The sequence below is a fragment of the Melanotaenia boesemani genome, chromosome 18 (genome assembly GCF_017639745.1).
Source record: "Melanotaenia boesemani isolate fMelBoe1 chromosome 18, fMelBoe1.pri, whole genome shotgun sequence".
NCBI lineage: Eukaryota > Metazoa > Chordata > Actinopteri > Atheriniformes > Melanotaeniidae > Melanotaenia > Melanotaenia boesemani.
The window spans coordinates 19271442-19297208 of NC_055699.1; the positions used below are offsets into that span (position 1 = coordinate 19271442).

The 25767-nt window shown below is 41.2% G+C and overlaps 1 protein-coding gene across 2 annotated transcripts in view; it reads left to right on the top strand.

Moving 5' to 3' along the window:
* The first annotated feature begins 21777 nt into the window (after positions 1-21777).
* The window catches only part of LOC121628792 (matrix metalloproteinase-16-like), an 87263-nt gene continuing 83273 nt past the window's right edge, over positions 21778-25767 (top strand). For both annotated transcript variants that reach the window (XM_041968100.1, XM_041968102.1), the window contains exon 1: positions 21778-22333. In XM_041968100.1, the coding sequence (XP_041824034.1) occupies positions 22208-22333 (126 nt within the window). In that variant the 5' untranslated portion in view covers positions 21778-22207. The remainder of the gene's footprint in view (positions 22334-25767) is intronic.

The following is a 25767-nucleotide window of genomic DNA, read 5'->3' on the forward strand; positions in this document are numbered from 1 at the left end:
AATATTGGAGGTTTGTATCCTATTCATTTTAAGTGGAAAACAAGCAAATCACTTACAGATCAGAGATGTTAGCATGTTTAAAATGTTATGAAGGTTATTTTGAAAATGTCACCAATTTACCAAAACAGTCGGCCGACCAGAACAAGAAAACAGAATTTATTACTGACAGTGCTTGTTAAAAATGACACACAGATCAACAGTGAGCATGCCTTATTTTTATTTTTTTTTCTCTGCATATCATTCTCTAAAGTTTTGGCTTTTGGGAGAAAAAAATGTAACGTTGCTATCTAACTGATCAGAGGTTTAACAGGAAGTGGCTCCATTTTACCAACATAATAATGATAGTATTTATATTTATTAATTAATTTATTTTATTTTAAATAATGGTATTGTTATAGATCACTCATTGAGGATTTTCCATATAGAGTGTCTGAAAAAACACTACATTTAGCACCTGCATTGTAAATCTCCTGGACAGACATGCCTGCAAATCCTCCACAGATCAACTAAAGGGTAAGCTATCCACCATAATTTACCCCCCAGAACTACATACTACCATTCCTGAGAAACTGTTGACAATATCAGGGATAACGCTCTGTGGTACTGGCAATCTCTGGGAGTTTTAAGGGTTAAAGCAACACTATGAAAGTTTACAAACCTGAAACTCTTCTGACTGGTTTTGATTTGTTTTCTTGCACACTGACATTCACCAGGTACATCAGTGGGGCAGATATTCCCCTGCTGCATCCCAGGGCTGAAAACTCACAACCTTCTGCTCCAGCATCACATGAGAGCTGCATTTTGCTTTACGGCACCGCATCACCTGCCAGCAACTGGATATCAACACTGGCCATTTTGAACATGAATCATGGCTGATGCAGCAAAAAAAAAAAAAAAAAAACATTATGGAAGGAAGCGAGAAAACAATTATCAAGGGACGCAGAACTAGCCTTCCTTGGGGGGCGCTAAGTGCAAAAAATGCCATAGTTAGGTAGTGCTGCTTTAATTAAACAAAAAAAATTATAATTAAATCAAATGATCTTACACTAAACATTATATGTTTTCTTCATTTTTTTAAAACATTTGAATGGAGCAGATGGAGTTTGACCTCATTCTTACTGTAAAAAAGAAAAATATTTCAACTCCCTGAACTGAGGTCACAAAAGATCTTCTGTCTATAAAGTCTCATTCATCCTCACATTTCATGAACCTGGCCGGTTTAGGCTACAATACACATTAAATTGGAATAACATTCAAGGCCCCAAATGGCCCTAAGCCTGGTCAGCCGTCAGAAGACTCTAGGTGTGTCTGATTCAACCAGTTGAGACTAAAGCATCTTATCTGTGCCAGCAGCTGGGTTAACTGAAGCCCCACTTAGAACAAGAATAAAGCTCATCTGGTGTATCACGGCATTAATCCATATGCTTCCCAGGCTAACCCACTTCTGCAGACCACAGGCAGCTTTAAAATGCTCCTGTGTGACACAGTGCTTTGCTCAGAGCCAAGAACCAATTTAGCTCTCAGAGAAGACGGGTGTGAGAACAGCTTTAGGAAAATGCAATCAATCATAATTTCTCAAAGTAGATTTGTGAGAGCATTGCTCACTTCGCTGCTATGGAAGCCCAACCTGATTCATTCCGGTTTTATTCAGCAACAAGCTGCAGCTTACAGTCGGATGTGTTAAAACATACACAGGAGGGTGGGTTTTTAAGATCATCTCACGCAATATTTGTAAGTTTCCTTTCTTTCTTCATCACATACACACTGACCCAGACATTGAAAGAAGAGGATGCAGATATCATTGGACTCTTACTGGTAAATTATAGATTAGCTGGCAGACGCTGGAGCATTTTGTGCTTCTTTACCACAACATTTCTAAAGTGACTTGAACAATGAATAATGCATCGTTGGCGGTAATTTATTCAATTATATTTCCTTTTGTCCTATACAGCATGCATGTGCTGCTGCAAATGGGTAATAATAAGGTACCACTCTGGGCTTTTATGGTGAATATAAAACTACTGCCTTAAGCTGTTTGTCTGTTTAAAGGCACAAAAATATCCCAGTCAGAACATCTAAAGCTCATTCATTAACATAATATGAATGTTTTATCTGTTCTTTACTGTGGTGTTTCTTATCATTAGCCTTAACGTATAAATGCCTAAATCATACTTTAAGGTTGTATAGGTAATGATGCAAAATGACTCAGCAGTGTAAGGAGAGTGGAATTAGGCAGATATCACAAATTGGCCAAAATATGACTTAGGCAATCATACTATGAGGCTGACGTTATGTAAGATTCTACAGACCTCAGAATAACTTCCAGGAGCGCTTCAAAGTATTTCTGAGCCAGAAGAGAAACAACTCCTTGTTTACTGAGCTAACTACAACTTCTCGGAGCTCGGACACTGTATCTCTGGAAGTGCCATGAGGTACTTTGCATCAGCATTTGATTGCAGATTCTTTGGATCATCTGGAATGGATGCTGCCCCTGTGAATCCTCATAACAATGCCACTAGGAAGATGGATATGTAACAACACAAAACTCCAGCTTCATTTTTGTCCAAGTCTTTCTACTGTTGTGGGATTCCTTTTTCGCTTTCTGAAGGTAGTGGATTATTTGATCTGACATTCATTTTTTTTTTAACTTTATTGAAACACAGCATTTGAGTGAACATTGACAGCCGGTGTTGCGAAAAGGCTCTGGGGCAATTGGATCATGGGATCATATGCAGAGATATTCACTTTCACTTCATCAGATAAACATTTGTAGCAGAATCACCTGAACTTGTCCCTGCGTAAATCGTGCTAAAATCAAAAGTTAGGTCACTAAACAATATTATATCAATTTATTGGATAATGATTTGGTGTTTGCTGAGATCACAAATTAAGTTAGATTCTGTCTTGCCGGGTGGGCCTGGCACCTGCTAGTGTCCTGACACCAACTTCTTGAGGTCCAGTCTTTGTACCCTTTCATTCTCAGTTAGTTCTCCATCCGTGGTACCACTGACCAAGGGAACTGCCATGAAGCTGCTATGACCTTTTTGACAAAGGAGAAGCCACTCTGCACAGCCACCGCTTTATCCATCAACTAAGAATTAGTTCACTTTTCACTATCTTTCTATTTCACGTCTTCACTGTTAATTGTAATCCAGCTCGTAATATCAGCAGCGCATGCAGCCGGTCGAACACCGTCAGGACGCACAGCCGCACCATACATGATACATATAAACACTCGCGTTTTATGTATGAGAGAACACGCATTAAGGTAGACTACATATACGGACATTTAACATACGGACAAACGCGCGCAATCAGGCTGCATGCAAACACGTGCGAACACGCAAAAGGGGCGCACAAAGACACACGCGTCAGTAACACGCATGAAGCATTAAACCGTTCACAATAACCATGTTAAAAATCGTCTGTTGGAATGTACATGGAGCCGGTTCCAGTGAGAAGAGGTTGAAGATCTTTAATAAATTACAGGAGCTGCAGGCTGACATTGTCTTACTACAAGAGACTCATTTAACAAACTCAACCATAGACCTTCTTCAAACAGTTCAGTTTCCTCATGTTTACTCAGCTTGTTATAATTCTAGGCAGAGAGGAGTAGCTACTCTTATTAATAAGAGACTAAATTTTGACATAGATAGCACAGTAGTGGATCCGGAAGGCAGATTTCTGATAACTTTATTATCTATTTGTAATATCAAATTATGTATTACCAATGTGTACGGCCCCAATGCAGATGATCCCTCCTTTTTCCACTCCCTGTTTGCTACACTCCAGAATTATTCAGATAACAGAATAGTGCTAGCTGGTGATTTTAATGTAGTCTTGACTGAACAAGATCGCTGCAGCACATCAGGCAGTCATCGAGTCTGGCAGTCGTCAGAAACTATCAAACAGTACATGAAGGATTTTGGTCTTTGCGATGCTTGGCGCTCTCACCATCCTAAACTAAGAGAATACACCTTCTTCTCTTCAGTTCACCACTCCTTCTCTAGAATAGATTATATTTTAAATAGTAACTCACTAATGGGCGACATTTCAGAGACTCAGATACATCCAATCAGCATCAGCGATCACGCACCAGTTTCATTCAGTCTGAGAATCAAAAATAATAAACCGATTGGTAAAAGCTGGAGATTTAACACCTCTTTATTGAAAGATCCTGAGTTTATTGATTATTTTAAAAAAGAATGGTCAATTTATATAGAAAAAAATGACATGCCTGAAACTTCAGCGTGTCTTCTTTGGGAAGCAGGAAAAGCAGTAATGCGAGGGAAAATAATTTCCTTCTCCTCACATAAGAAGAAGAAGGAAACAGCAAGAGTTTTAGAATTAGAACTCAGGATTAAATCATTGGAGGAGGCTTACCGCATTTCCCCCGAAGAGCACACAATGAATAATATAAGGAAAACTAAATTGCAGCTTAAAGAAATTATAGATAAAAAAACACAGTTTTTAGTGCAAAGACTTCGCTTGGAGAACTTTGAACATAGTAACAAATCTGGAAAGTTTTTAGCAAATCAACTAAAAACAAACAAGGAGAAAACAACAATCTCCTCTGTTAAAGATCAAGACGGAAACATCAGCCATGACCCAGACAAGATAAATGACACGTTTAGAAGCTTCTATAAAACATTATATGAATCACAGATTAATCCAACAGATGAACATATTGAACAATTTTTAAACAACATTAATCTACCAAAACTAAAAAATGAAAATAAAATAAATTTAGATGCACCTATTACTGTAGATGAACTCCACGAAGCTCTCCAACATATGCCCAACAATAAAGCCCCGGGTCCAGATGGTTACTCAGCAGAATTTTACAAGGAATTCTGGACAACGCTAGCTCCTACATTTTATAATATGTTGTTAGAAATACAGGAAAAACAAAAAATACCGCAAAATATGAACTTAGCTAATATAACACTATTGCTAAAACCAGGCAAAGACCCCACACTTCCATCCAGTTACCGTCCCATATCTTTAATAAATGTAGACCTGAAAATAATTAGTAAAGCTCTTGCCAGAAGGATAGAAAAAATAACCCCTCTTATAATACATCCGGACCAGACAGGTTTTATAAAAGGTCGACATTCATCTACTAACACGCGTAGACTAATTAACCTCATAGATTACTCTACTTTACATAATCTAGAATCCACAATCATTTCTCTAGATGCAGAAAAAGCCTTCGACAGGGTAAACTGGAAGTTTCTATTTGCAACACTAGACAAATTTGGGTTTGGATCTGCTTTCATAGAGTGGATTAAAATATTATATAATAACCCAAATGCATGTGTGAAAACCAACGATCAAACTTCTCCAAGCTTCCGCTTACAGAGAGGCACCAGACAGGGCTGTCCACTCTCCCCCTCACTTTTTGCCATTTTCATAGAGCCGTTAGCAGCTGCTATTAGACAAAATATAGAAATTAAAGGAATCCAGGGCAAAAATATAGAACATAAAATAAGTCTTTATGCAGATGATGTATTACTCTTCCTTCAGAACTCACAAACATCACTCTCTGAGACAATCACAGTTATTAATAAGTTCTCATCAATATCTGATTATTCTATTAACTGGTCTAAGACTACAGCCATGTCCATCAACTGTGACCTACAAAACATCCCTAATATCAAAATACAGACAGGAAACATTAGATATTTAGGTATAAATATTTCCCCCAGATTATCAGATTTAACAAAATTAAACTATGTTCAGCTACTAAAAACAATAGAAGATGATCTCTTACGGTGGAGGCGCTTACCCATCTCACTAATGGGGAGAGTTGCCACCATTAAGATGATGATTCTACCTAAAGTTAATTATTTATTTTCAATGATACCCACTAAACCCTCCACCAGTTGGTTTAAATCTCTGGACTCTTTCATATCCAAGTTTCTTTGGAAAAACAAGCCGTCACGTATCAGTCTTAAAACCTTACAGCAGACTAAAGATAGAGTAGGACTGGATCTACCAAACTTTAATCACTACTTTATAGCTAACAGGCTGCAGTACATCTCAAAGCGGCTCAAACCCAGTTATCTGGATGAGCCGTGGCTAGATGGGGAGCAGGCTTTGTGTGAGGACTTAGTCATCTCTGACCTGCCGTTCATCAGCTCAACCATTAAACCATATAAGTGCTTTAAAAGCCTTAACATCCGTTTTTCCTTAATGGCTTGGTGGGAATTCTGTAAGATAACCAGATCTTCCCTCTTTCCATGTAGACTTACACCCATCTGGAACAACCCTGACATCCTGCAGAACAAAAAGATGATAAACTTCACTCAATGGAAGACTAAAGGAATACAACAGTTAGGACAGATAATAGAAAATGGAAACTTTGTATCTTTCAACACAATTGTCTCACAGTTTGGAATCAACAGCAATAAATTCTTAGAGTACCACCAACTAAAATCAATTATATGTAAGAAGTATACCCCTGTACAGTTAGACTTGCAGCTTCCTGTCAGAATAGCAGAATTCTTGAATCTTAATACTCCAAAATTATTATCAAAAATATATAGATTACTTGCAAAGCTAGAAGACAGGATATCTCTCCCAACTTCAAAATGGGAAGATGATTTATCTAATAACTTTGATCAGAAAAGATGGTCACAAATATGTTTAAACACGTTTAAAATGACTCAGAATTCAAATATACAACTAATACAATTCAAAATTCTCCATAGAACTCATTATACAGGACACAGGATGTTCAGGATGGGCCTTTCACCATCAGATATCTGCCCACACTGCTCTGAGAACACTTCTGATAGCTACATCCATGCGCTGTGGTCCTGCACACCTGTCCAAAGGTTCTGGATTAAGGTGTGTGAAGATCTCTCAAAATGGTTTAAAACCAGTTTTTCTGCAAACCCCACACTTTGCCTACTGGGCGACCTGGGTGACACTAACATAGGAATACACTCCATAAACTTGGTCCTCGCAGTCTTATGCATCGCAAAGAAAACTATTCTTGTGAACTGGAAAGATAAGAATAATTTGTCTATCCAGCAGTTTAGAAATCTCCTGTTAGATCACATCAGCATTGAGACAATGTCTGCCTCCTCCAGGAACCAATCAGATGACTTTCATTCCCTCTGGTCCCCTGTGACTGGCTACATCACCTAATGTAGGTGGAGGATTGCGGCTTCGCTTGGATGGGGGTGGATATGGGTGGGGGGTCCCTGGTGGCTTCGGGTCTCCGGTTGTCTCCTGGGTGGGGATCTCGGCTGCTCCGCTGCTGGGTCGGCTGGGGGTTCCGGTCTGGGCGGGCGGCATTGGGTGGGCCCCGGGGTGGGGCTGCCTCGTGGCGGTGGGGGGTTGCTGCCGGGGTGCCTGGGTCGGTGTCCGTCGGCCCCTGGCCGGGTGGCCGGTCGGGCCCGGGGTGGGCCGGGTGGGGGCCCCGGGCTCTGGGGTGTCGGGTCTCCCCCCTCTCCTGGGGGGTGGGGGGTCTGCCGCTGCTGGGGGGGGCTGGGCCCGTCCGGATGTGCCGTGCCGGGGGTTGGTCCGTGCCCTGGTGCTTGGTCGCAGCCCCGGAACCTGGGTGGGGGTGTGTTTGTATATAGGTGGGTGTGTGTCCGTAGGTATGCTGGTGTGTGGGTGGGTGTAGAGGGATGTGTGTGCTGTATGTGTGTGTGGGTGTGTATGAAGGTCTAGGTGTGTGCGTGTATGTGTGTGTGAGTGGTGTGCGGGTGTGTGTGTGGAGGTCTATGTGGGATGTGTGTGTGGGTGTGTGTGAAGGTGTGTATATATGAGTGTGTGCACGTGGAGGTTTAGGTGTGTGTGGAGGAGTGAAGGAGTGGGTGGAGGCGTGAGTATGTATGGAGGTGCTTGTGTGTATATGCGGGTATGTATGTGAGTGCGTGTGTAGTGGTGTATGTGTATGGAGGGGTATGAGAGTGTGTGTGTATGTGGGCACCGGTGTGTGTGTTTATAGGTATGTGCGTGAAGTGTGTGTGTGGAGGTATGTGCACGTATTGAGGTGTTGGTGTATAGAGGTGTGTGAAAGGGTGTGTGAGTGGCTGGGGGAAAAAAAAAAAAAAAAAAAGAGTGTGTGTGCGTTTGCAGGGGGTTAGGACGTGTCCTCTGGGGGGCGCCCTGGCCGGGTGTTGGGGGTGTGGGCCTGGGGTTCCCTTCCTTTGCCTCGCCCCCCTCCCACTCAGAAAGAGGAAAGTGGCCCCTTGGGCTGGTGGCTGGCCCCTGGGGGGGGTTCGTGGCGTGCCTGGGTTGGGGTGCCTGCTCCGGGCCTGTGACGCCCTTTGGGGCCGGCGGGGGATGGGGGCGCCCTAAGCCACTGGCGGGTCGTCTTCCAGGGGGGAGGCTTACTCCCCTCTGGACCTACATCTCCTGACCCCTCCCCTCCCCCACTCTTCACTACATACACAGGTAGGGCTGTGGGAGGTGTGCTTGTTGCGCTGGGCGGGGCAGGGGGGTCATCATAGTGGCCCCGTTGCTTCGCCGAGCGGCAGCATGCCTCCCAGCTTTTAATTCCACTTAGTCACTGAGCACAAATAACATTTGCAACATACAAACACGTTTTGGGGGGTGGAACATGCGAGGTCAGGTGGGTGGGACTGCTCAGGTGGCCCCGCCCCCTCCTCAATGCAGTTACTGCCCCCCAATTTTAACCCTCTTTTTTTAATTGCAAACAGCACATAATATATTCCATCACTAGTGGGGGAGGGAGGGGGGATGGGGTCTTCAAGCGCCCCTGTCTCCATGGATGGCCCGGGGGCGGGGCGGGCCGGGTGGCATGTCGCGTTGGCCCGGGGCGTAGGCGGGCTGTCCCGGGGGGTTTTGGCTGGAAGGTGCTGTTTTGGGGGTGGGGAGTGGGGGGCGGGGGCGGGGTGGGGGGGTGGGGGCCTGGCTCGTGTCTCCTCGCCTCCTGGCTGGGGCTGTCCCCCGCGGCGTGGGGTGGCGGGAGGATGGTGGTGGGGGGATGGTGTTTGTGTGTGTGTGTGTTGGGGGGGGGGGTGTGTGGGTGGGAGAGTGGTGTGGGTGTGGGGGGATGGGTGGTGAAGGGATGGTGTGTGGGAGGGTGGGGTGTGTGGAGGTGGATGCGTGGTGTGTGGGAGGGGGGGTGGTGTGATTGTGGGAGGATGAATGGTGGAGGGATGATGTATGTGTGGGAGGATGGGGTATGTGTGGGAGAATGTATGGTGCAGGGATGGGGGAGTGTGTGGGAGGATGGATGGTGGAAGGATGGTGTGTGTGCGGGAAGATGGATGGTGTATGGGAGGGAGGATGGTGTGTGTGTGGGGGAGTGGTGTATGTTTGGGAGAGTGGGTGATGGAGGGGTGGTGTGTGTGTGTGGGAGGATGGGGTACGTGAAGGTGGATGTTTGGTGTAGGAGAGGGAGGACGGTGTATGTGTAGGAGAATGATGTATGTGTGGGAGGATGGGTAGTGGAAGGATAGTGTGTGTGTGTGTGTGAGAGAGGTGTGAAGGTGGATGAATGGTGTATGAGAGGGAGGATGGTGTATGTGTGGGAGGATGAGTGGTGGAGGGATGATGTGTGTGTGGGAGGATGGGGTAGGTGTGGGAGAGTGTATGGTGGAAGGATGGTGAGTGTGTGGGAGGAAGGATGGTGTGTGTGTGGAAGGATGGATGGTGGAAGGATGGTGTGTGTGTGTGGGAGGACAGAGTATGTGAGGGTTGAATGGTGTATGCGTGGGAGGATGAATGGAGGAGTGGAAGGAGAGTGTGTGTGTTTGTGTGTGTGTGTGTTGGTCTGGGGGGGGGCAGGACTGGTTCTCGGGGTGTGCGGCTGGGCGCTGGGGTGTGGGGCTGGCCTCTGGTGGTGGCCGTCTGGGCGGGCCGGGTCCCCCCGGGTGGCGTGCTGGCCCTCGGCCTGTGGGGGGGGGGGGGGGGGGGGGGGGGGGGCGCTCCCTGTCTGTCCCTGGGGCCGGTGCCCGGGGGTCGGGACTGCTGGCCTCGGCCTGCTGGGCCGGTGCCCTGTGTCGGGGACTGCTGGGGTCTCCTGCTGCTGCCTTCCTGGGTGGGCGAGTGGTCGTCTCTGTGGACCGGTCGGGATCTGTTGCCTGCGGGGGGGCTGGTGGCCTGGGTCTCGGGACCGCTGGCCTGACTCTGGCCTCTGTTCAAGTGAGGTGGCATCTGCATGATCACTCTGCATGGTCACTCCTTCCTGAACGTCTCCACACAGTCTTTGCGTCGCCGTGTGGCCGAGTTCTCCAACACATCCACACAGGTTTCTCTGCGCGTGTTGTTGAATACAGCAGTTTCACTTATATCTATTATCATATTTTTTTTCTTTTTTTTATTATTTCTGTTCTCATTATTATTATTACTCTTACTCTTATTATTATTATTGTTACTATTATCAACTAGTTGTGTAAGGACCTACTGGCTAGGATGATCTTAGCTATATATGTTGTAAGTAGTATGGATTACATGGTCTTCTGTATGATGTTTCAAGTCCCCACCCGCACTCCCCACACCCTTTCTGTCCCTCTCTCTCCCCTCCCTCTTCTCTCTACTTTCTTTTCTCTCTCTCTCTCTCTGTCCCCTCCGGTCGAGTCCAGCATTAAGAGTCTGATTTAATAAAGTTTTTCATGTCATCAAGAGGGACTTTATACATGTAGTATAAATCCCTGCTTGATAGAGTAAAATTGCCCAGCACCAGACGGCAGCCAGACAATCATTCTGTTTGCAATGATGCTGGACAAGACAGGTTAAAAAAAAAAAAAAAAAAAAAAAAAAAAAGAATTAGTTGTACCAACTTTTTTTTCTTTCAATACAATACTACTAGTTTATGATACTTATTCATCCATTTTGATACAGATACTGATACATTTTGCCCCCTTTAAAGGAAACATTAATAAAACAGGGTCACATTCACCCTGTCGCTGTTTGGTCCGCTTTAGATGGATAGTCCAGTTCATTTGGAGTAGCGTGAACATTCATTCACTTTCTGTTCTTTAGTTTTTTTGTGAACATTGAACTAAACAAAACAAATGCAAACAAAGAACTTAAACGTGAACTTGTTCAGGTCATGTGAGGCCCCGCAACAGTCTCTACCTACATTTTCCCAGTGCTACACATACTTCACACAACATTACCCACAATGCACTGTGCAGCTTAACAAACCGGCAACGCTGGTGAAGAGAATCATTTCGGTGCACATTATGTCCACCTGTACTTAAAAAACAAGTCAGAACGTAACATCTAATATGAAAAGACGTGGGGTTGCTGTGCGAGAAGATATATTGATATGAATGTATTTCTAAATTTTGCTTTAATATTTAGGAAAGAGATAAACTAAAAATAGCTGACCTGCTGTTACACTGTAAAAGGTTGTTTTTTTTTTTCCTTTCTCCACACATCTGTTGTACATTTTTGCGTGGTAGAGTTTAAGGTTTAGTATAACTGATTTAATTACAAGACGCAACACTTTTATTTCTTTTCTTTCTCAAGTCTGGTCGTCCACTCTCACTTCTAATCTAAAATAATTAAATGAACTGACGTTTGAAGTAGTTTTAAAATTGAAATGGTGAACTATGAACATGAACTATTCATTTTAACCTGTGGGAACTGAACTTTGAACTAGTTCATGAGAAGTATGAACTTGCACAACACAGCAGAGGGAGTCACAGACTTGCATCATAACTTAGATACTAACCAAGGTAGTACAGTTTGATTTGATCAAAGTTACACACCACACCGATTGGATTTTTCCTTAAACAAAGAAAATGGAAAACATTCCACATGTTTGAATCAAATAATTGATCCATATCGATGTATTGTTACACCCTACAAGCTAGGATTCACCAGGTATCAAGAACCAAGGCTCAAATGGCCAAATAAGGAAACATATTTCAGTCACTCGAATCTCTCAATATTGAGAGGAAGTGTTCAAGCACTGATTCATGAGAATTTGACTAAAACATGTTTGGTATTGTACAAAAACCCTGATTGAGTAGCTGCTGAAGTCTCACCAATCTGCATGACTCACAGATAGCAACTCATTCTTTGTTTCAAAGAAGAAAAACTGTAGAGTTTCTGATTCTCTGGCAATGAATTGTCTGGAAAGGCCATAGACGTGCTTCTGAGTTTTTTAAATTTACACTCTTCTGCCCAAGACCTCTCTAGAACTCATCATAAATAAGTTTCTCTTCCTGCCAGAGGTCAGGACTTTGTCACTCTGATATACAAGTCCATAAAGTTGTGAAAATAGCTCATTGAGTTACAAGTTTACATGCCTGACTTTTTTCTAGTCTTTGCAGAACCTTAGATGATGTGCCCTGTATGGACATAAAGTATGTTTTAATATCATACCATTAAATGCGAAAAACAGGAAATAGACCTTGCTTTTTTTGTTCTTTTTTTTTTTTTTTTTAACTCCAACTTCAAATTCTTCCCACTAAAGTTATAATGGCTTTGTTGTGGCATCACTCTGCTAAATTTCCACAAGTAAAAGTTTTAAAAAGAGAACGTTGGCAACTCTGAACCAGGGGGAGAGGATGATTGCCAGGAGCACCAGTTGACCTATATCCGATTTTGCAGTGAAGATCACTTGCAGGTTTTTGGCCAATGGGTGGCTGCACTGTACTAGTGTTCAAAAGTTCACCCCATACAGGAAGGGTGGAAACATTGTTGGTGCAGAGCAGAAACTCTGGGTTTTGGAGCTGCTGTAACCACAACCAATCATGAGGGAAAAATCTCCCCGAGGCCATTAGTGGGTCTGCATGTTGAGTTTGTGTGTCTATGTGGTGATTTACTTTCCAGTTCTCCTGCCTTTGAGGCCTACAGTTTCTATTCCTATCAGATCTTTAAAGGAATTGCTTTTCATGCCATTTTTAATATTGTGGTACATCTTACACTGCTGTGATAGTGTCAATGTATACATGTTAATGCCGATAATACTACAAACATGTGATGTAGTTCTCCTGATATGGTCAAGATGACATTCTGAAGTTTAAACTGAAGATCAGAATGAAGAAGAAAATTGATTTAAGTGACTTAGAAAGTGGCATGGCTGTTGTTCTGAGTATTTCAGAAACTGCTGATCTACTGGGATTTTTACACAACCATCTCTGGGGTTTACAGTTGTCTGGACCAAAATACCTCGTTGATGTCAGAGGTCAGAGGAGAATGGACAGACTGGCAACAGGAAGTCAAATAAGCACTGGTTCCAAGCAAGACATGCAGAATAGCATCTCTGAACACACAACACATCCAGATTTGAAGCAGATGGGCTTCAGCTGCAGAAAACCACACCAGGTACAACTCCTGTCAGCTAAGAACAGGAAACTGAGGCTACAATTCACACAGACTCACCAAAACTGGACAATAGAAGATGGAAAAACGTTGCTGGTCTGATGAGTCTCCATTTCAGCTCCACATTCAGATGATAGGCTCAGAATTAGGTGGAAACTACATGAAAACATGAATCCACCCTGACTTGGATAAACTGTTCAGGCTGCTGGTGGTGTAATATTGTGCCACTTTGGGTCCCTTTGTGCAAACGTGGCCTGGTTTAACCACCACAGCCTACCTGAGTATTGTTACTGACCATGTCCATCCCTTTATGACCATAGTGTAGCATCTCCTGTTTCCAGCAGGATAATGCACCATGTCACAAAGCTCACATCATCGACTGCTTTCTTGAACATGACAATGAGTTCACTGCACTCCAATGGCCTCCACAGTTACCAGATCTCTATCCAATAGAACAGCTTTGGGATGTGGTGGAGCGGGAGATTCTCAACATGGATGTGCAGCCGTGTGATTCTGTCATGTCAATATGGAGCACAATCTCTGACCTTGTTTAATTAAGGCAGTTCTAATGGAAAAAGTGTGTCAAATCTGGTTCAAAGCATGACCATAAAATGAAACTTGACATTAATCTTAATCTTTCCCAAACCTCTCAAACCTACAGTTAGAACTGGAAGCCACCTGAGATCCATAATTGAGCAAGGACCAAGATTAATCAGTTAATTTGAGAAAGCGGGTATGGACAATGGAGAGGTGGATGAATGGAATTGGTGTAACTAGTAAGAAGAGGCAGGCAACAATACACAATCACATTAAAATTAGAATCACAGCTAAACCTACAGGCATGTGTTTGGAGACCCAATGGAATCCATGCAGAACCAAACAGAATCCAAACCAAGACTTAACTTGGAAACCTTTACCATATTGACTGTTCTTTTAGGTAAAGCCAAACACTTTTCTGGTGGACTTTTTAGTCACCGAACATGTCTTATTCATAGGAGGAAACTCTAGAAGCATGGCCGCTCTGTAGGGATTTATAACATATGTAATGTTGTCTGACTCAGCTTCCATAGAAAAGAAGAACTCAGACTTCAGTACATATAATGACAGTGTGGTGTCTTGTTTTAGCAACAATGCCAAAATGCTGCCACATATTCACATAGCAACATCATATTATGTTAGATAATCCATGGGTTGGATAGAGCTTGGCCCAGGACCCTTTTTGAGCATATTTCTCCCTTTTTTCCTGTTGTCTTTTTTCTATCTCTTGTCCCTTAAGATTTTTTTTTTTTTGGGGGGGGGGGTTATCCTTTTATCTGAGATGGGACTGCCAGGCTTTCAAAGCCAACAAATCCATTATCATCCCCATGTGTCCTCAACCAATTTACAATCAACTGAACACCCTGCGAACTGGACAGCTTTATCTTGTTCATGCATCTGTTTCTATTCTCTGTTGCAGCAGGAGCTGCTGAAAATTGTTTTTCTGATTTTTCAAGCATCCTGTACATGTTTGTCACCTACATATCAATTTATTAATACACATTAGAAGCCATGTTGTTTCTTTCTGGTGTGTATCTGACTGCATAACTAAGCTTGTTATGTAAATATCCATTCTTTCTTGGTAATTGCAGTGTGTGGGCTGTAATCAGGTTATTTTTACACCAAACCAACCCATTTCTACTGCATGTCTGTGATACCAAAGTTTAAACAAACCAGTTCCCGGCTTTACATGGCAGGGCATCATGGCTGGATTAATAGACATCAGCTCTCTGCTTTGTGTCAAACCCTCTTGGAAGGAAGTGCAATTACATCACAGATAGACGAGTGATCGGAGGCAGAGACCCAGATGTGTCGATTTCCTGTGTCATTTGGTCCAAAGGACTGAGCCAAGCCACAATTCAAAATGGCAATGAAAGGTTCAGTGAGCATTTAGTGAGTCTCTGATGTCCTCTCCTGTGGGAATGCAGACACGTGAAAACTACACTGGAAGACTCTCTTTGAAACGTAGGGGGATGATGCAGAAGTACAGAAAAATTAAACAAGCTATTCTAATACTGAACTTAAATATATATGGAAATCCAAACTTTAGATAATCCTATGTGAAAGAAAATTTCAAAGCTATCAAAGCTGTTTGGATAGAGGGATGGATACATGGTGTATAGTGATCAATATCTGAAATGGCATAGTATGAGTCAAAGGAGAAATGAAGCAAATTTAGTCTATAACAAATGTAAAGCATAACTAACCTGACAGATTAATATAGGAACCACTGTGCCACAGCAGATTGATGTCTGCTCTTCATATCTTTTCTGCTAATCTTTTGCTCCTAGAGAAAATAAGACAGACTTAGCAGCATGGGTTTAGATCCATGCTGCCAGGAGATCCAGGAGGTCTGACTGGGAGCAGAGGCAGCAGTTAGGAGGCAAGATTGCAAAGAGGGACTTTGAGGATTCTGGCAAAGCTCGACATTGGTGGGATGACAAGTTGGAAAAGGCCAGAACCTTTCATAAAAGGGTGGTCAGGATTATAGAGTGAAATAGGAAATCATTGAAAGAGGATGGGGTGAGAGATGAGTCAAAAAGGAGCGAGGAAGGAAAGAAGACATAATTATTCAAATAACTTTTCAATTAATGAATACATGGAGAATGTAGGGCAAACTATCATTAGCCACTTTAAAGGATCACATTAATGTTTCACTAAGGAATATGTAAGTCAGCCTATTGAGTAATAGTAATGGAGGAACTCTTGCTTGCTGTCTTTGTGAGCTGATTTCTGACTTCCTGAAAAAAGAAACTAATTGGCCATTTTGGGAAGATCAACATTAGTTCTTCTTTGTCTTTGCCCCAAGTAGCTTGGATATGAGGCTCCCCTTGAATCTTAAATGTTATTATAAAGAATAAAATTAAAGATTTAAGGAGAGCCCTTATTTAAAAAAAGGCTCTTCTTGACAAAGAACACTTGTTTTGCGCAACATGACAGCCAGACCATCGTTCTGCTCTGTCTTAATGCTGGACAGGACAGGTTAAAAAAAAAACAAAAATACTTTTAAGCACAATTTTAACATTCATCTATCCCCCCCTCCCTCCATCCATCCCCCACATTTTTATACCAGTAGCATATAGTATTTTCTTTCATTTGAATGACAGACTTCAGCTGTATTAACTTATTTAAAGTCTAGTTTTGCCTGAGTGCAGGTGCGTAGCACAAAATTCTGGGTCCTATGTACAAACCATCTTAGTGGGCCCCTATGTGGACTTGATCAATAGTTCTCACACATACATTTCCCATGATATAAGACTATGTTCATAGTTTAACCTCTAAATGGTAAAATGTCTTCTCTAGCCATTTTCCTGTTTCATCTGACAGACATTCTTCTGCATTGCTCAGCCTCTCACTGTCTTCCTGTTCCTCAGCTTTCCTCTCCTCAACCTCCTCACTACCTTCAGAGCAACCTTCACTTCCCATTTCTTCACTTACATCTTCTGTAACTCACTCTGTGCTACAAGGAGGACAGAACATGTACAAGATAGATATATATAAGATTATCTTAGCCTACTCATAGCACAACATACAATAGAATAAAACTTAATGTAAGTAGCTGGGTTTCCATTACCACAAGAATTGGGCAAAACCTTAATATTGCAATAAAAAACTGGTAATGATGTGACGTAGGTGGTCAGGTGACCAGTTCATTTCAAGTAAAGATGGCACGGTGTGAGCAGATGCAGGAGGAGAAGGAAATCATTCTACAAATAATTAAAGAAAAAATAAAACTGCCAACTTTGATAACAAGCAACAGTGAAATGCAGAGTTTTACAAAGAATTAGAAATGTCCATCCTCCTCAAAGTGGAGTCTCGCAGGACGAGATTTTATGAGAATACCAGCTTGTGCGCTCAACATCATTCAATGGAAACACCTGCAAATTGCAATTGCACTTTGTCAAAATTTTAGAAATATTTGGCAAAAAACTGTAATGGAAACACAGCTAGTGTTACTGAGACAATTTAGATTGAACAGCTGCAGATTACTGATTGTACACTGAATAACTTGCTGCTGCTGCTGTGTCTGAGACTGAGGACCATGTAGTTTTTGATGTTAATCTTTGCTAATACTGATAATTGCAAGGTTGCAGTGGTACTGATAGGTTCAATATATATGCTTGTTATGCAATAAACCATTTGCTAGGATCCACCAACAAACAGATGAGTCATGTTTTGTATTGTACCTCCTGTCTTACTGTGAACTTATTCTACTTTGTGTCCTAAAACATGCAGGCTAGGCAGCTTTCTGATTAATGTCCCTTATTTTTAATGCACTGAATTAAGTAATTCCGTAATAAATATAAGACAACCCTTTTTTTCCTTTTTCCAGGTTAGATATTATTAAACTGACTCAGAAGCACCAACAGCAGGTGATATAATAATCAGACTGACTCATTCATAATTCATGGTGACGTTAAATTAGGAAAATTATCCCCCTGGTTTATTTTATTAATTTATAAAATGATGGCAGATCATTTGTTATCAACATTACAGACTTTGGGGTCTGGCTCATTCAGGTTTTCAGATAACACAATGTCAGTAGCATCCTCACAACCCTGAAATTACAAGGATCCTATTCATACCAAATATATCAGGATTGACCACTGAGAAAGGACTAAAATATCAGTACAAAGTGCAGCTGTTTTTTATTGCGAAGTCAGTAACATCAAATGATTTGTGGTAATATTTCGATGAATTTCTGATCAGTCAATCTGTGTTGTCCCTAAATGAATCTTGACGCACTGCATACAGACAGCTGCTGCTGATATTAGCTCAAACTGTTAGTCAGCTCAGATGCTGCTCATCTTTTCTCTAAAAAATGAATAAAACCCTGCTGCCTCAACAACAACAGATGAGTGCGGTTGTGGACTAAACCATTTTAAGCGGGGTGATAGGGCCTTAAAATAACATCCATTATCCCTGTTAATGCAAAATTAATTCTCTCTGTACCTTCATTCAGGGAAATTGTCTTTGATTATGATTTTAATTAATTATGCATTTTGAAATGGAACAGGAAAACAAAACCTTTTCATTCCAGGATTTACAAGAGCCACTACATTGCAGTGGACCCTGGGTTAATGGATTTAAGTGTCAGGCTAATAGCTGCATGCTAACATGCCTTTTTTATGTAACAAAGAAGCTACATGCTAATGTAACTTCTTTGTTACTTAAGTGTCTTTGTTGTTGTTTTGTTATTTGAATAACAGGTTAACAGCAGCATGCTAACATAACATTTTAAATACCAATAGCACTATTGACAGGTAATTCGGCATCCAGCTTTCATTCTACCTGTACCGTGAGCTGTCTCTAGCCGGTTAAATACAGTATTATCTTGACTCTTGTCTTATCTCTTCCTCTGATAATGTTTTCTTTTGTTTCTTTGCTGAATCAGTCATAGTGCACCTTTAAAACTGATGTGTTTATATCCATTTGCTATAGTGTGGGATGTAGGTGCAAAGATAAACTCGACTGCAATGTCATGCGGCATCGTGGATGAAAAAATTGTAAAGTGCAGTTTCTCAGCCTCAGGACACAGCTGGAAAGTGACTGCTCCAAAAATGCACATAACAAATGTGACTGTGCCATTAAACAAGTCTGGAACGCAAAGTTTTAAGGTTGGAAAGTTACGTAATGAGTCAGGCTAACAGGAGCATGCTAATCCTTTTAGCAGAAAGTATGTCACTTGTGGACTGTCTTCTTGGGGGTGGCTTTTTTTTTACCACTGTTTGTAGCATTCATGCTTGGGGTAAACAATTTATTGCACTATCACTAACTACATTAGCATATTATGCTAACTTAGAATATCACAGTAATGTCTGATATGAACTGCTGCTCGGCTGTAAGGCCCCATATTGTAGCTTCAGTGGGTTAAAGTGAGTTTACTTCTTTTGATGCTAAAATTGTGCTTAAAAACAGTCTTGTAACCACCTGGAAATGACAACTTTCTCGCCATTTCCTGCTTCTCTGCATTCTTACCATACCCACATCAGTTTTCTGACCAATCACAGAACAGCTGTTAGACATCACACAAGAGAAAAGTTCTGTTCAGACGATGTTTCCAGAAGAAGCTGCTAGAATTCCCAAACCAGGGTGTGAGGGGAAAAAAAACATTTTTTTTTCTCACATTCCTGAGGGATTTCTGTTCTGTTCTTGTTGAATATGGAAAGACTTTTAGTTATTATGCAGGAAACGCTTCTTCACATTAGCACTTACTACTCTGAGTGACAAGAGAACATTATCATCACCTGATTCAACTCCACAGTAAGAAAATTAAAGCTTGTCACATTAATGTATGCTCTACTGAGGACACTAATGAGGTATATCAACCATCTCTGTCTTCTCTTATTGACCTCAGTTATAAATAGGGACTCAGCTATTTTAGGGTAAATTAACTAATGTTGAGTCTGTTGTACATCTTTTTAGAAGAGTGTGTTTAGATTCACTTGACATGTTCTTCAACTGATATTCCTTTTTTCCCCACAGTGATTTGGGTGAGCTGAATGAAGCATCCAGATTCCATCATTTTATCCATGTTTTGCTTTTTGTATTTGACCAAATCACAGGGGCAACAGTCTAAGTAGAGATCCCCAGACTTCCAGCTCTAGACACATCCTCCAGCTCTTCCAGACAAAAGTCATTCCCAAGTCATTTGAGGGATAAAATCTCTTCAGTGATTCCTGGGTCTATCCTAAGGTTTCCTATAGATATCTGGATTTAAAGATCTTTGTTTCCTTCTGCAAGAGGGTTTTAATTGACAAATCCTATCCATGTATTTGGCAGTACAAAGATTCAAACACATAATCTTTTGCAGACTCGTGCACTTCTGACATGAAGTAGATATAGCAAATAGCAAACATATAGCAAATGTGCAGGAGACTCCGGGGTATTTTTAAATTTGCAGACATAGATTCTTATATGGTATTCAAGATAGAGTTAAGCTTTAAATTGGAGAGACACCTGGAGATAGTTCATTTTCCTATCCTGAACTATCTCCAGATGGGCTTCTACACAGACAAGCAGATGAAAGCAAAAAGCTTGGAAGTCTATAACATCTTTGTGAGTGGATGGGTGAAACAGTTGGGATTGTGTATTTATTGCAATTTCAGTTGACCCCCTTTCATATTTTAAATTCTTTTAAAATCTCAACCAATTGTTTTTGTATCACATACCAATCAGTCCTGTTTCGGTCTTGTCATGTCTTCCACTAGTCGCCACTAGAAAGGCTAAATAAAACTTAGAGTTTTTACACAGCTAGCAAAACATTTACAAATTTGTGAAAGTATCAATGGGCAAAAGATGATGAATCAATAGCAAAGATTTCAGCTGCCAAAATAAATAAAATAAAAAATATGATGAGGAATCTTGCCCTAGGCTTGAACAAATAATGGTCAATGAATATAGATGGTTGTATGTTGCAGAATAATAGCATTTGACAGTATTATGCTAAATAAGTTACAATGCTACTTGGGGATGGGGTGGGGGCTTGACATTATGGCTGTCGATGAAAAGGGGGGCCTGCAGAGAAAGTGGGAACCACTGCCCTAGAGGAAGATAGCAAGGCGTGTGTATGAGTGAATGCAAACTGAAACCACATCAGAGGGCTAATGAGGCAGCTCACCTAACTTAGCTCTGACACACAATGACACACATTCACTACAACCTCATCCCTCGGTGTTAGTCTAAGTGAACATCATTGATCCGCCTCATTAGATCACACCCTTCTTTTTATCTGGGGAAACTAAAGACAGGCATATCCATTTGACATTCCTTGAGTATTACAGGGGTGAAAAGAGTCATTTTGTGGGTCATTACAACAATACTATCTACAATATTCATATGAAAAGTTGCCATATGAGTTCCTTTAAAGGCTTGAACAGATAATTTTAGGTACAGTAAGACTGGTGGCAGTCCACGTGGCATTATCATTTTTTTCCTGGAAGCAACTCTGTCACACAGAAAAGACTTCTGAGAATGGTTACTTACTCATACTGAGGACTGTGATTATGTGAATGGAGGACTGGGCCTGTCATTGCCCTCTACTGGCACTGAACAGATTATTATCGTTACTACTTATTATTTTACTTTATTTTTGAAGCAAATTAGAATGTTGCTGTTTTTTAAATTTATCTAATTAATTTTATTATTAATAATGAAGTCGACATAAAGATGCAATTTAACTTTTTTATAGCTTAAATTATCATGAAATTCTTCTGTGTTTTATCATTTAAACATTTTTCTATATATTTTATTTTTATACCATACCGAATATTTTTAATATTCGGTATACTAATATTCGGTATAGTAAGACGTAAAAAAAATATAAATTAAACATCGATCCGCCAGTTTATCTCGTACAAAGCTGCTAAAATGAGGACTGTATCAGAAAATGTGGATGAAGCTGGGAAAGGGAGGAGAGAGGCGGGAGGAGGATGCTCGTGCCAGTTTGCGCATGCGCCTTCGGTGGGAAAAACGATTGAAAACGGGCAGCTATGCCGCGCGGCCACAGAGAACGGGCTGGTCGCGTCCGCTTGGAACAACGGTCGTTGCACCGGAGGACTGACCCGGGGACTGCTGGACCGGGAGGCTGCTGACAGGCGCTTACAGCGACTCTTTCCCCGGGGATAACCTCCTCCTCCTCCTGAAACCTGCGGCCAAAAAAAAAAAAAAAAAAAAAAAAAACGCTCGACGAATCCGCTCTTTCTCCAGTTTTCCCCCCTCGCTTTCACCTTCCTTGGCTTTTTCCAGCTCGGCAAAGATAGAGAAAGAGAGAGAGAGAGACAGACAGAGACATCGGCAATGTTGCTGCTACACGTCTAGGATTTATTCCCGTCTGTGTGTTTGTTTTTTTGTACGGACTGTGAATAAAAGTGAAGGCGGACAGTCAGCCACTCCAGCGGGGTTCACTATGGTTGTATCGACACTCCGCAGTAGGAGATGTCTTAATAGCTGCTTTATGGGGACGTTATGCTTGCAGTTGTTGCTGTGGATTTTATGTGCCGTGAACGGAGAGGAGCAGCCGTTCAGTGTGGAGGTAAGAAAAAGAAATGTCGACATTAAGGCGTTTCAACAATGAAACGAGCCCATGTTTTTGTTAGCTTGTGTTACAAGCGTCCATCACCGAAATGATAAAGTAATAGAGACGCATTGTGGCTCATCTTCTCAACAACAACAACAGGGTCTTTTGTGAGATGCCCAGCTGGCATGTTCCTCCGCAAATCTTTCCTTAACTTTACCAGTAAGCACAAAATAGATTTTCTGAATAGAAATATAGTTGTTAAATGAAATACTTTTTATTTCCTTATTTGTTTATGTTCGCGAAGTGGAGACATGTTGAGATGGGATGGAGCTCATTTAGGAGTGAAATCTGATTTGTAACAGTAGATATTTCCATTTTTACCCCACTTACCTGCCTATATAATCCCTACATTATGTTGTGATTTAAACATTAAACAGAAGGGTCCATTTTTTTCAAGGGGCCAATATACTTGGTTCCATTCTCAAACTCTCCATGAAGATATCTTATGCAGGCTGCAATAGGTAATAGAACAAAGAAAGAAGGTTAAACAGCCCCAGTACAAGTTTTGCTCCTATTTATCGAAAAAAACAGAAGTCTTATTAATCTCATATTTGCCTATTTTGCAAAAGCATGCACATTGGGTATTTCATACACAATACACAAGATCATCTCAGCATGTGTTCTGACAGTCAACACATCCACATGATCTGCACGCCACGCTGTTTTGGCTGCAGATTTAGCTCCAATGCTACAGGTTATTCAGTTAAAGCGCTCAAAATCACATGACAACTCCCTTCATAACTCTTAGATAATTGATTCTGGCTCGAGTTGCTTGACTACATCCTTTATATGACTGAGACAGCATCTTCTTTGTCTGCTTCAAGCTCTTCCCTGTGATATTCGCCTTCGCTCTCAGCTGCAAGACACAACTCCCAATGTAGTTAAAGGTTGGAATATTTATATGTGATACTATGGAGCATTTTCTCCTCCCACTTTGAATCCTCTACCAAGGGTTTGCATCTCTTATTTCTTCCTGATATTGTTCAGAAACCTTAACACAAAAAGAAAAAAAAAGCTATATTTCTACACGTGTAGAAGCCAAGATATCACAACTTTAGATGCCTGTTGGCACCCTGATACCTTACTTGTCATGTGAAACACTGCTGAGTGTGCATTTGTCAGCAAATTACAGCATCCTGCTGCACCAAATAAACGTGGTTCCAGTTGTTTTATATCTCTAAACACTGTTTTCAGCTTCACAGAGAGATTAGTGAGAAGTTGGGCTTTTTTGGCCCCCTAATTTAACTGCTGTCAGTTCAGTCTGAAGGCAGTCGGAGATCATTTTACAGGCTTTACATCCCATTACATGAAACCCTGGAGATTTGAGCGTGCAGTTGGCTTTTTACGCTGACCAGTTGGGAAGAGGAGGGCGGAGGGGGGGTTGAAGTTAATTTGACCATGAGGAGAATTTAAAGCTGAGTCAAAGTGCAGAATAAAGTATGTTGTACAGAATATGTTTTCAGCAGTGAGGCCTTGAATTTATTCCAGAATTTGCTGCAGGTAGTCAGAAAATGACTGATGCCCCTCCATACGAATGCAGTCTTTAAAACAGTCATCTTGGAAAACCTGCGGAGGCTGAGCTGGTTTCACTGGAGCCACTTTATGTGTTTGTTATGACGGTGTGTATTGATGTTTGTCTTACATGCCTACGCCACAGGTTGCAGAGGGTAATCATGAGGACAGATGAGTGTTTCCTCTAAATAACAGGTGTGATTTGAGGTCATGCTGCAGCCGCCCTGCAATCGCTGGTCACACGGATGAGGACTTCATGGCTTAATTAACATAAATACCATCCTTCCCTGTTATTTTTTTCATTTCCTTTCTTTGACTTACATTTTTACAGTGAGTATGGTCTGTCACTGGGTGCTAAAACTAATGAATAGTAACTCAGCGCTTCTAAACACTCATCAGCTTTTTTTAATTCAGTCCTCTCCTGAAGATGTCATTCTCTCAGAGAAATTTGGCAAAACCACTAGAAAGGCAATAGTTAATTCATTTATCCTGTGAGTTATGTTCTTTCAGCCCATGTTGGCTTTTGCCCGACAGCCAGTTAAAAAACAGTTGTTAGTTTATTTATTGAATTATTTTTTTTCCTTCATCTTTTTATTGCCGGAAATGTACTAAAACAAGAGAAATGTACAGAAATTTGCACAAATACCAGCTGAAAAATGTATGATAAACTTATCTACGATTCTTTCAACTTCAGCTTGTAACATGAGGAGACAACTGTCCCACCATCTAACCTAAAAATGGGAAATTCTCTGGTAAAAACTAAACTGTGGCAAGTTAATTAAATAACTGACTGACTGAATGAATGAATAGTTAGAACAACAAATAAAATTTTGTAAAAAACAAAATAGCAATTGTTAAATATAACAATGAGTAAACAAGATTAAAATATATATAATTTAAATAAATTTAATTTTATAAAACCTGAGTGCTACCTCTGACTGTGTATGACTATAAAAAGTTTTAAATAAGAAATAACATCTATTAATTACCTGCTAAATAGTGGATGGAACTTTCTTGGATTTCAGTGTTTATTACTACTATTATTTTTATTTTTATTTATTTATTTTAGGCCTTATATGTTGCTAAACTCCTGTGACTGTCATTTATTTTTTGTACCGCTCATAAATAAAATTAAATATCATTCATTCATTTTCTTTAAGGGTTGCAGGAAGCTAGAGCCTATAACAATAACAGGCGAGAGGCATTTGAAGTTTAAAGGGTCCATCACGTAGCCAACATGGAGAAACTAACAACTATTCACACTCACTTCTAGGGAGAATTTAGACCAATTAACCTGACATGCATGTCTTTGGATTGTGGGAGGAAGCCAGAGTACTTGGAGAGACCAACGCATACACGGGAAGTACATGTAAACACTACACCTCCCCCCAGCTGAGGCTCAAACCAGTGACCTTCTTGCTGTGAGGCCATGGCGCTAACCACCACACCACCATATTTCCTGTTTGTTACAAAATTAAGAGGCTATTTAGCCAAAATGTTGCATAACGCTCTCCTTACAGCACCAGAAACTCCTAGGATGATAAATACATTTGTATTGATTCATTCGGGTTTGATGTTAATGACAATTTGCTCTTGTGAAAATCAGTATTTTTATAAGCATGTCATGGCAGCTAACAAGGAAGAGTTCATTCCCAAAAAGGGAATAATTTAGTCTATTTTTACCAAAAGTGGCAGAACAACTGGTTTATTTCAACACCTCAAACAGAGACATACTGCTCTCTATGTGATGCACAAGACAACAGCAATCCACAACATCCTGCTAAGAGACAACCATCATCATAGGAATAATTTTCATGGTGTATCCTGTATGAACAGAAAGGCACTTGGTCCGCTGAGGTTCGTTTACAGTTTAAACT